The sequence below is a fragment of the Scleropages formosus genome, chromosome 7 (assembly GCF_900964775.1).
Source record: "Scleropages formosus chromosome 7, fSclFor1.1, whole genome shotgun sequence".
In the NCBI taxonomy this organism is placed as follows: domain Eukaryota; kingdom Metazoa; phylum Chordata; class Actinopteri; order Osteoglossiformes; family Osteoglossidae; genus Scleropages; species Scleropages formosus.
In genome coordinates, this window is record NC_041812.1 from 13156127 (window position 1) to 13168173 (window position 12047).

At 44.5% G+C, this 12047-nt stretch overlaps 1 protein-coding gene across 1 annotated transcript in view; it reads left to right on the top strand.

The window, feature by feature from the left end:
- Positions 1-11936, top strand: part of obscnb (obscurin, cytoskeletal calmodulin and titin-interacting RhoGEF b) — a 62982-nt gene extending 51046 nt beyond the window's left edge. The window contains exons 66-81 of the mRNA XM_029253433.1: positions 362-501; positions 735-935; positions 1272-1360; positions 1485-1658; positions 1988-2147; positions 2300-2416; positions 2804-2968; positions 3118-3276; positions 3382-3559; positions 4141-4254; positions 4383-4550; positions 4641-4743; positions 4823-4952; positions 5130-5229; positions 7474-7516; positions 8922-11936. Coding sequence (XP_029109266.1) covers positions 362-501; positions 735-935; positions 1272-1360; positions 1485-1658; positions 1988-2147; positions 2300-2416; positions 2804-2968; positions 3118-3276; positions 3382-3559; positions 4141-4254; positions 4383-4550; positions 4641-4743; positions 4823-4952; positions 5130-5229; positions 7474-7516; positions 8922-10140 — 3260 coding nt within the window. The 3' untranslated portion in view covers positions 10141-11936. The remainder of the gene's footprint in view (positions 1-361; positions 502-734; positions 936-1271; positions 1361-1484; positions 1659-1987; positions 2148-2299; positions 2417-2803; positions 2969-3117; positions 3277-3381; positions 3560-4140; positions 4255-4382; positions 4551-4640; positions 4744-4822; positions 4953-5129; positions 5230-7473; positions 7517-8921) is intronic.
- Positions 11937-12047: the final 111 nt, after the last annotated feature.

Sequence of the window (12047 nt, forward strand, 5' to 3'; positions counted from 1 at the left end):
ACAGTACAGTTTTACAGTACCGCTTTTATATCAATAACATTTTTAATATATTTCACCAGAAGTGGCAGTTCTTTCATAATGCACTTTTAACAGAGCTTTTGTACTGGATTTGTTACCATGTTTGCTATGTGCCTTGCACAGTGACGCTGGCTGGGCCCTGCATAAATGCACTGTGCATTTATACCACTTGAACATGGAACTCATCACATTCCTCTGAATGCATTTTGCATTACAGGCCTTTATTTACAGTGTGCTTGAAGGCTTTCTCATCTTGAGTGTGTTGCTGAAGTGCTGACTGGTCATTATGGGGGGTTTTGAGGGAAGAGCTGTGATTATGAAAGTCATCTCTCCCACTCTGCAGCCTCCCTGCGAGTGCCAGGGGCAGACAGCGATGATGAGACCAAGACCCCATCCCCATCGCCTCACCACGGCCGCTCCCGTCCCGCCTCACTCATCGCAGATTCCTCATCTGAGTCAGACGATGGCGAGGCCAGAGGAGAGGTATAGCTGCCTCCCTTTGCTGTGCTGCCATTTCATACTTATGCTCCTTGTTAACAAAAGCACAATTTTCTGAAGCTTGTTGTTAACCATTTCTTATTACTTAGGTTACTTAATACATTAGCAGGATGAGTGGCCTGTCAACCTTGCATTACTCTGAGTTCCTTGTGTATCAACACATGTATTGGTATGAAAAATGCCCTCAGCGAAAAGGCCTGTTGTGGTAAACCTCTCAGATGTTTGATATCTACGTGGCCACGGCCGACTACAACCCCACCGGTCCTGGCAAGGAGATCATCTCCCTCAAGGAAGGACAGTACGTGGAAGTTCTTGACTCAGCCCACCCACTGAAATGGCTGGTCCGCACCAAGCCCACCAAAATGACGCCATCCCGGCAAGGCTGGGTCTCTCCGGCATACCTCGACAAGAAGCTGAAGGTAGGCAATTGTCCGTGTTTCCCTATTCCCTTCCCTACTACCATCATGTCTTTCTTAACGCTACATAGAGACTAATGATCATGTAAAGGCTTTCATCGTTCTTCAGAGACTCACTTAGCTCAATGACCAATGTCTTGATGATCTGCATTTCCTCCTTGACCTCAAGGTTTTGGTTTCCTGGTTGCAGTTAAACAGTTGTTTTTGCCCTTGTCTTTCTTGTCATGAAAATGACACTTGAGATGAGTTGATTCTGATTTTGAGCAGAGTAACTCAAGCTAGCAGTACAAGCTGCCAGTTCTGACTCCTGTGTTGTTCTGCTGTGTTGCTTCTTTGCAGCTCTCTCCGGATGCTGCCGCCCCTGGTGCTGAACTGCCGGAAGCAGGAGGAGAGCAGGTTTCAGAGGGAGAGTACAAGAAGAGACTTTGGTAACTCGAGACTCCAGTTCCTTCCATTAACTTTTTTTTAAACATCCAGTCATGACAATCAGTCCAGTGAAGATCAGTAATGAAACCCTGCTGCAGATTTGCTGATGGTGTAATATGTCTTTAGCCAACTGATCCAGGAGATGATCAACACAGAGGCAGCATTTGTGCAGGAAATGGACTTCCTCACCTCACACCACCTGAAGCATGTTGAGACGAGCACTGATGTACCATCCAGCGTTAGCAGCCAGAAGGAAGCCATCTTCAGAAACATCGAGGACTTGAAGACTTTCCACAGCAGGTTCCACTAAGCTTATCGGTTCTATTTTATTTAGATAATTTCATAATGTCTGATGCTCAGCTGCTGTAAGGGCTGTAGAAGATCCTCAAAGGTTCACCAGCAGAATTAGTTTTTCAGTCCTTGAACATTTGGATTCATCCGTCATACACAATTTGCTATAGAATTACAGCTAAACCCATTCTTTCTCTTTTCCCCCCTCCCTGCACTTATTACTATAGAAAGCTAGGTTCTTTACTTTATACTTAACCTACTTATTCACTGGGATGTTTTTAGAAAAGTTCTTCCAAGGGTTGCCAAGGTCAATACCTGTGCTGCCTCCTTCCTTGCAGTTCCATGCTTCCGAGCCTGAGTGAGTGTGAGACTGATGATGATGTAGCCATGCGCTTTATAAAAAATGCAGAGGGCTTTGAGAAGTATCTCAAGTATCTGGTCGGCCAGATGCAGGCAGAAGCTGCCATCAGCGACAAGAGCGTCCATCAGTACTTTAAGGTCAGAGAGACACGCTTTGAGGTCTGTTATGGGTCTTCAGGTGTTGACACCATAAAAGCCTTTGGTGTTTTGAGCTCTCCTTTGGACAGCTGATGGATCAAAAGCTCTGTGTGTGACTCCAGCTCTTTGTACTATACACTTTGCCCTCCTAGGAGTTTGCAGAGAAAGAACTGGCAGGAATTGACCCTTCAGAAGGCCCGGTGCTGAGCATCAACGCCTACTTGCAGAGACCACTGGAAAGGGTCCAGAAATACAAGGCCTATCTGAAGGTTCCAGCTGACAACCTGCTATAAAATATGTTTTAATAGAGGCTGCACAATTAAAATCTTTTAGAGAATATCTTCCTTTCATTTTAAACTGAAATTAATGGAAAATCTGTGAGTAACTGAACACTGTGTTTTTTGGACGTTTAACGTAATGTGTCTTAACCAGTGTTGCTCTCTACTTTCATGTCATGGAAACCTTGTGACTCCATTTGTGTTCAGCCATTTGTGACTGAATAACGATGACCTGTGAAAGGAGGTCATGTAGACTTTAGATTTCACTGTGGTACTCATCACATATACTACTATGGTTAGTCATCTTTAGAACGCCACATTTTCAAGTTGATGGCTTTAAAACAAATGTCATTGTTTATTCCCTGTGATTCTCTGCAGGAGATGATCAGGAATAAGGCCCGAAATGGGCAGAACTGCTGCCTGTTGGAAGAGGCCTACGCCGTAGTGTCAGCACTGCCACGGCGCTCTGAAAACACACACCATGTGTCTCTGATCGAGAATTACCCCGCAACTCTGGAAGTTCTGGGCGAACCCATCAGACAGGTGACTGGCCTGTTTTTGCACTTCCTAAAGCCGGAGCCTTGTTTGCATCTCTGGAGGAGGCTCCATACAAAAGGCTCTAAAGCAGTTTAGTATAGTAAAGAAAGAATTTTCTCAGATTCAGGCTTTGAGCATCATGTATTTTATGACAGGGCCCTTTCACGGTGTGGGAGGGCGCCCCTGGCATCAGGACCTCATCGAGAGGACACCATCGGCACATTTTCCTTTTCAAGAACTATATCATCATCTGTAAACCCAAGCGGGACTCCAACACAGACACACAGAGTTACACATTCAAGAACATGATGAAGGTGAGGGTGGTGTATATGGAGCAGCTGGTCTGCCTTCCTCTCTGAGGAATGTGTGATCATTCAGCCTTGGTCAAAGCAAGCTGATCCCCCTCCTGTGGCCACCAGTTGACCAACATTGACGTCAATGAGACGGTGGAGGGCGACGACCGGGCCTTTGAGATCTGGCACGAGCGAGAGGACTCGGTGAGGAAGTATACACTTCAGGCTCGCACTGTCATCATCAAGAACTCATGGCTGAGGGATCTGCGTGATCTTCAGCAGCGCTACAGCATGCCAGCCTGGAGTGAGTCTCCCTGCTCCGACCTCCTGCCCTAAACTCTGAACCTTGACCCGACACATGGACCACACCACTGAGTTCATGCATTCCACTGTGAGGGAATAAATGGGGCTCTATGTAAAATCCTTAAATTCATAATCCATTGCTGATCCAGAAAATTTATTCCTTATCCTAAGTTACTATTAATCTGTTGCTTTCCCAGAGCAAGTATTTAGATCACTTCTGGGTAAATGCCTTGCTTTGGGTTCTGTAGCTGCAGTAAGGAGCAGGACTTGGGCTGGCTTGCATGTCCTTACGCACTAAACTTCCTGCTGCCCCTGAAAATAAAGATTTTGAAGAACCTGTGTTCAACTCCCACCTTCACCTCTAGTAACCTCAATCATGTTATTTACCCTGGACTGATACAGTTAAAATGTTCTTGCTGTATGTGTATGTAAAGCAGTGTAACACTATGTCACTTTGGGGAAAAAAAGCTGTACATCCAATTTTAGTGTCATTATTTTAGCTCTATGTGTTTACAGCTTCTTCCTCAAAATGCCTTTAGGGTTTAGTACCAGTGAAATACTCATGCTGGCCCATCTGCTCAGGTGCTCCTGACTTTGATGAGATCTTGGCTGACTGCACAGCAGAGTTGGGGCAGACTGTCAAACTGGCTTGCAAGGTCACAGGTGTCCCAAAGCCATCGGTCACCTGGTACAAGGGTAAGACTACCAACTGGCCAGGGGGGCGGCACTATAGAACCTGCAGACGGTCAGTGATGCAGTGGCACTAGTGTGGAGTGTGTTTACTGGTCCTAAAAGCAGCCCATCTTTGTGTTTTTATGTGTCAGATGGGCGTCCAGTGGAGGTGGACCCCCACCACATCATCATCGAGGATCCCGACGGCTCCTGCACCCTCATTCTGGACAACATGACAGCTGACGACTCGGGGCAGTACATGTGCTTTGCCATTAGCAGTGCCGGTACGGCCAGTACGCTGGGCAAGATCACGGTTCAGGGTGAGTATCCACAGGTGAAGGGGTTGTTACATATTGCCTCCAGACACGTGTGCAAGCAGAGCAGTAATAAACTGCCTCTATCATGTTAAGTGCCCCCCCGATTTGTGAACAAGTTGAGGAATGCACCACTCATCGAGGGAGAGGATGCCCAGTTTACCTGCACCATCCAGAGTGCCCCCCAGCCCAAGATCAGGTACAGCCACTCTCTGATATTATCACTGCTTCTTGGCTCCTGTGTGTCTAACCACTCTGTCCTGTTGGACCCATCCTAGGTGGTTCAAAGATGGTCGTTTGCTGACAGACCAGGAGAAGTACCAGACGTACAGTGAGCCCAGGAGTGGAGTGCTGGTTCTAGTCATCAAAAATGCAGGAGAGCGAGACCTTGGCCAGTATGAGTGTGAGGTACGGGCACATACTGACTACATGAGTAGCTTCTCAGAAACTTTGTTGTACCTACCCACCCCAGGCAAAGTATTACCTGTGTCTTCTGCAATTCCCACCCTGCCTTCAGGCAGAGCTTATGTTGACGGTCTTCGTGTTTACCCAACCTGTCCATGTTTCTGCCAATGTCTCTTTCAGCTGTCCAACCGGCTGGGGAGTGCCCGCTGTGCTGCGGAGCTGTGCCCGGCTTCGGCCATGATGGCCAGTGAGCGCAGAGGCGAGGTGGTCACCATCGAAGGTAGGGCTGTCACCTTGACACTGCAGTGTCACTGGTCACACTCATTGTGATGTATGAGATGAATGGCTGGATTTTAATATTTATGTTATGTGCTGGGCAGGAGTTTATTTGTAAAGTGAAGGTTATTGTGGGGCTGTGATGTTCTTTTTGTTCTGTTGAACATGTTTAACGATCAGTGCACGGTTACTACAATCGCTGTGGTAAATTGCCAACATGGTGTCTGTTCAGAGAAATTCCAAGTGAACACAGCGTGTAAATCTGAGCAACTGAAGAGTCCAACGACGGACTGTGGTGGCCTGTATTATTGTTTGTTTATTTATCACACAGTTTTTTCCAAAGAGAGTTACTGTTGAATTACACTGACTGACCAACTTATACAGCAGAGTAATTTTTGTATTGTATCCATTGAGGGTAATTACCTCTATAGATTAGTAGTCTAAATCTGTGCAGTCTGACATGTCACCCACCAGGACATTTATGTGGTATCTAGTGTCCCCACAGTGGGGAAAATATTTCTATTACTGCCAATGTATCATACCTCTCCAGAAAGTTAACAAGGTTACGAAATATAGTATGTTATTTTCTTACCTTTCCAAAGGCATTTATACTTAATAGTTATTAATACAAAATATCTAGATAAAAGAGCTTTTTCATATTTTCCATTTAATGTAAATGTAATGTGTAATATGCTGAATAATGAACTGTAACTGGAAGTGTAATAGCAGGCATTGTGTAACAGTTGTACACTTTGTACATCCCATTATGTCATCATAGACATTCTTGTCAATTTCTATGTACAGTGTTATTTCACAGTCTAAAGGTATAAAATGAAGGCATCATAAAGTTCAATTTCTTTGTGTTTCTGGCATGGAAATGCATAATCTCAGTTTGAGTCAAGTCAGTAGTCCACATTATGGCATGAAATACCATCATAGTTTTGTAAGCAAGGAATTTCAATGTGTGATTTGGTGCAGCCCACATAAAAAAAAAAAACAACATAAACAGTTTACCACTCCAGATCAGGCAGGAGTGGAGTGACTAGTCATTAAATCCATCAGCTTAGAGTTTCCTTTGAGAAGAGGTGCGGGATTCATACTATGAGTCTTACCTGTGAGTACTGTACACTTCCAGTACAAGAAGTGAGCACACCTGAGAGGAGCTGGCCAGCAGAGTGACACACGGGTGTGCTACATGTGTGTGAACTGCTGCAGAAGAGCTGAATACACAGAGCCTCACCTTCTAATAACACTCATCCACCGAATGCCGAATGTGAACAGAAACAGCAGTTTCCTCCAAATAGACTCTCACTTTACCCTGATACTGTATTGCCTTCACTATGTAATCTACTCAGCCTTTCCACCTGTTCAGCCACAGCTGTGAAGAGCCAGGTTGGAACTCCTGCTTGTGTTCAGTCTAGAAATATCACACTGCTGCTTTCCCTTTGAACGAGATTCCAGTGACAACAGCAGTTTTCATCGGCTGCCGCTGACTGGCAGGGAGTGCACTAATCTCACCTGTCCACTCTGAAGCCTAAACACAGGAGGCATGTCACCCCTCCACACATCCATCCACCTCTTTGGATCGCCTAGCTCCTCATCCATCCTCTTGCCAACCCAACTTATTGACTAAATGCCTTCGACTCCAGTGGCTGGAGTAACAGCCACTAATTCACTTACTGTTTGATTTTTATTTTATGATTGAAACTGGCACTCTGAGAAAAGCTCGGTACGTGATCGGTTCTAAACTGGGACATGTACATTTAGTGCCGTTATCCTCCTGTTTGCTCTGCAGGGAAATGGCCTGCCGCTTGCCAGGTCTCCTTACCACCTTACCTGCCCCGGTCACCCCAGTGTCTCAGTGATTTTCCTACTAACTCATCACATTCTCATAGCACTGCTGCAGTGTTACTGCACTACAGCCTAAACTCTCCTTGGCAGTAACCATTGAGACTCACTGGTGTTTGAATATGATTAAGACCACATAATAAAGGTGCCCAGACATAGTTGCATGTTGCTAGGCAACAGAGCACAGCACCAATTGGCTTTCTGAATTTTGAAGAACTAAATTTTCTACAGTCCTCAGTCATGACGGCCGCTTTCCTGCTTAGTCATATCACTTCTTGGCGGTACTTCCATCACTGTAAGCATTGGATCAGGAGAGGGGAAGGATCACAGAGGCACCTGTCAATCATTTCAACACCTTCATTCGCTAACTCCATGCTTTCCATCCTGTTTTCTTTTGTAGTCACAGAGCAGGAGACTAAAGTGCCAAAGAAAACCATCATCATGTAAGTTTCTCTGAGCTTCAGCACTGGCCGTATCTGAGCACACATTCCTGTGTCCGTGGCCCTCGCTTGTCTCCATTCGCACTCATATAGCCAGGTGTGAGAGGAGGTCATCTTCAGGGAATCAAGCACCAAAAATGTTTTCTTCATACGCAACTTGGCACAACTTTGGTCGTCCAACTTTACCGCACCAGACTGGAGTTGTTCTCTCTAAATTAGTGGAAAAGAGCAAAGTTTCACTTTCATGTTCAGTTCAAGGCAACAAATGTCAGTTTCCAACATTTTACTGTATCGTTTAACTAAATGGTGTTGATTAGTGGAGCTGAAAGTTCAGGTACACGACTGGATCCCAGATTGATAAATAAATAGCTGGCTCCCTGTGTAGCTGACCTCTTCGCACCCTCTCACCACTCAGAAAAAGCCAGTCACGCCCAGTCTCGTTTTTATTTGTATACAATCTGTTTTGAACACCAGTGTCTTTGCTTTGTAAATCTGTACTGTTGGTCTCCGTGTCGCACTGACAGTGTAATTGCGCTTCTGGCTGTAATGTGTGTTTCAGAGGCTTCCCATATTCCATAATTTGTTTTTTTAAAAATCAGCTTTTATTACAAGACATAATTTCTCATGACTAATATTCCTTGTGCCACTGACCTTTTGGCTGCAGAGTGGAATCTTAATTATAAAAAAGTCAAGTTTAAAAACAGGTTTCAGAAAGTCATGTTTTGGAGAGTTTCTTAAAGTAGCATGAAAACCAAAACAGTGTCTAAAATATTCAAGAATTATTTCAGTGCAATGCAGCCATGAGAGCGTGAAGAACTGGTAATATGTCTTTAAAGTCAATCTCAGTGGTGTTTAAGCATTCTTCTCAGGGTGCACTGACTTATCAGGTACTGGGGGGCCAAAAATATTAATAGTACTCAAAGGAGCTCTACCCAACACTTATTGGGAAACACAGTAGGCTGTTTCACACATTAGTGTGACACCCCCTTTCCCCCATTGTTACACATATGATTTTCACATACCAGATGCCTTTTGATGCAACATTCTCGCATAGTGCATTTGAACAAAAGCAAATAGCTTATGTTTTCAATAATTTTGACCTCTGTCTCTTTACCATGACCAAGGGTTACTACTCTTAGAACTTTGAGTTCACTTTTTAAAGGTCCCCCATTGAGTCCACATAATAGTGAGCAATGGTCAGTTGTGTTATGCTTACTCCAAACACCCCAGTAACACCCAGTAATGTGTTTGTGGCACAGGTTAACACAGGTTAAATTTTTGTGCTCACTGGCATGAGTTTGGACGCACACTAACACTGACCTGGTGTGAAGACCGCATGCGCCGTCGTGGTGTAGATTCATGGGATGATCTCTATTTCCCAACGCCATGTGCCTTTGTCCATCACCAGAGAAGAGACTATAACCACTGTGGTGAAGAATACACGCATGAAGAGGCGCATGTCACCCGGAATATCGCCATCTAGGATGCCTCGGCCCGACTCGTCTACCCAGGATCCTGTCTCAACCAGGGCGAGAAAGGCTACCACCCGCTCTTACACAGAGACAGCAAAGAAGTCCACAGTTCCCACCTTGTATGTGACCGAGCATGAGGGAGCCGCTGCCGGGGCTGGAGAAAAGCCCAGGTGGGTTGAGGTAGAGGAGATCATTGAGTACAAAGTGAACAAGTCGCCCAAGCTGCCTCGAAAGAGGGGCTCCTCTCCAGCTAGAGAGCAGGTGCCTTTTTCCAGACCTTGTAGGTCTCCACGGGATGACCCCAACACCAACAACTCCAACAACAAGCTGGTGGAGCAGGGTGGTGCCTCTCTCCCCAGGGAGACCTTCTCAAATCCCAGCGTCCAGCCTTTGACCTGGGAGGAGGAGCAAGACCTGGATTCCACTGAGCCTCCGCCCGAGGAGCAAAGAGGGCAGGATGGGGCAGACCTGGCCCACAATAGAACAGCTGGTGAGGAGGAGGCGCAGGAGCAGGACTGGCCAGATGAGGACACAGTCATTATTGAAGAACCAGACGATGAGACTGACGACCTCATGAACAGGGAGGCTAAGATTTTGACTCAAGAAGGCAGAGTACTCACATTGGAGGACCTGGAGGACTATGTCCCAGGCGAAGGGGAGACCTATGGATGCTCAGCAGGCAGCGGACAGCATACAGCCCGTGAGCCGTGTGAGATTGCGGTTGTTCAAAGGGAGATCAATGAGCCTACTGTAGGCAAGCCTGTGCTGCTCAGTGTGGGGTGCCCTGTGAAGCCAAAACCTCAGGCAAACTTCTTCAGCCGCTTTAAGCAGCACCTGTCCAGCAGCCTATTTACATCTAGCAGCCCGCAGGACAGCAGATCTCACCCCAGTGGAGAGCGGGAGGTCCCTATTCGACTGAGTAGTATGTCCTCCTCCCAGGCCCAGCCAGAGGGTGCTTCCGGGATATCTTCTGAAAGCCAGGCCAAGCTTGAGATCAAGCCTTCGTACTGCATGGAGGTCCAGAGGGGTGTGCAAGGCAGACAGCAGAGCTTCAAAACAGAAGTATCTGCACGCACCTTCAGCTACACTCCAGTGGGGACGCCAGTCACTCTACACATCAACAAGAGGGACAAGTATTCTATTCCAAAGCCTTAGATAGTGCAATTGTGGAAACAATGGGAGGATGATAATACTCCTTAGTATTTCCACAAATGTACCACCACCCAAAACAGGCATAAAACAGCCCTTTAGTCTTAAATGGGAACATTTCTGTAAATCCTACCTACATGTAAAGACATCGCCTGTGTATTACATGCATTTTCTGTTCATGGTGACCATTCCGTTTTGAAGCAGTGAAGTTCATAATGACACATTGATTGGTTTTCCTGTGTGTATAATTATTGTACTCTAATTTTCCAATGAATGAGTAAAATCCACAGAAAATGCAATCAACATCTATAGATTCTGAAGCTTTACAGTAGCTGATTTAAATAATGCGAGCGGACAGGTTATTAATGGTTACCTGAGAACCAGCAATGGTCTTCCTGCAAGTCCCTCTGGTGCTCGGCTCATGTTGTGGACATAGAGAATATTTAAAATCCACAGAACAGGTGGACTCACTTTCTGTTTTTAAACTCTGAATATTTGCACAAGATCAGCTGAGATATTTGAATATGTTGAAGTTAAAGATCTTTAAAACATTTTGCCCTGTTGGATTTTTAACAAGGCTGATTCCTTATTTGGTTTACATCCAACTAAAAGCTTGATGAAGACAAACTTTACACTTTTGTGTGGAACTTAAGTATTTTTTTTAACCAAAAAAAAGGAAAAAACGATTTTATAACAATGTAATATTTAAAATATTTTAAATTTATATTTTCAACGATGATACACAATTGATTGAGAAAGTGATGTCTTGCTGTATGAGCCAGCAGAAAAGGTTTGTGTTACGCAGTTACGGTATGTTTACTGTGGTATTTTGTACCGGATCAAGGAAAGCTACTGTTTTTCTACAGTAGGCAGAAAAAATGATGACTGCTACTTAAACTCTATCGTGTAAGCCGGGCATGTGATAAAACATTTTGTGCCAAAAATTAATTCATTAAAATACCGGTAACCTTAAAGAGTGACATTTTTAGTCATACTTTATACATAATCAGCGTGAAACCGTACAAAGTTTGTCATGAAAGGCATTTGGAATAATCTAGCGAAAGCGTATTCTGGAGTTTCATTAGACGTCCATTGCCTTTCATCCATGTGGCTTTGTGACGCTGTTACCTCTAAGTGTTTAATGCTGTAGTACAGAATGACTGAGGCTTTCAAGAGCCAAAAGAGCTCTATTTAAGTCATGTGCCAAACACGTGAAAGTAGAATGTTTAACCGTTCGGTATATTGCACTGTTTGTTTTTTTTAAGCAATACTTTTTAGAAAAATACTGTGTTCAGGCATGTGCTGTTTGTATGCCTCCATATTCAGTGCCAAAATGCCACAGTAATATGAATTTCATCCTTCTGAAAATTGTACAATTTTTTCAGTCGTGTAATTAGAAGTGGTTGTTACTGTAAGTGAAAGAAGGGCTCCTGCACCACAGCTGTGTGCTCGGTTGTATAGCTGTAATGTCTAAAAGTTTTTCAAACTGGCTGCAGTTAAACACTTTGATTTAATGATCAGTGTGTGCACGTTACACAGGGCATTGGTGTTTGCCCACTTCTGCTACGGTGTGTGTGAAGATTTTGTGTTGTTCTGTTCAGTCATGTTGATTGAGGCATCCTGTGAAAACACAGAGCAAGACTGACTCGTATGATGGAGGTGAACATGCACAAAAGAAAAGCTGTGTTTGTAGTCCTGCATCATGTTAGAATAGATGTTAGTCGTGTTTGAAGTATTCCAGGTGTGTGCCAGACAGAACCTTTTAACATCCATTAAATAAATTTTGCATCTGAAAAATCAAATGAGTTTAATTTTCTTTCTTCAGTAACAGAAGTAAAACTTAACAAGAAGTTGCTGAGATGTTACAAATGTTCTTTGTTTTCTCCCCAACTTTTGAAAATAATTTTTGACAA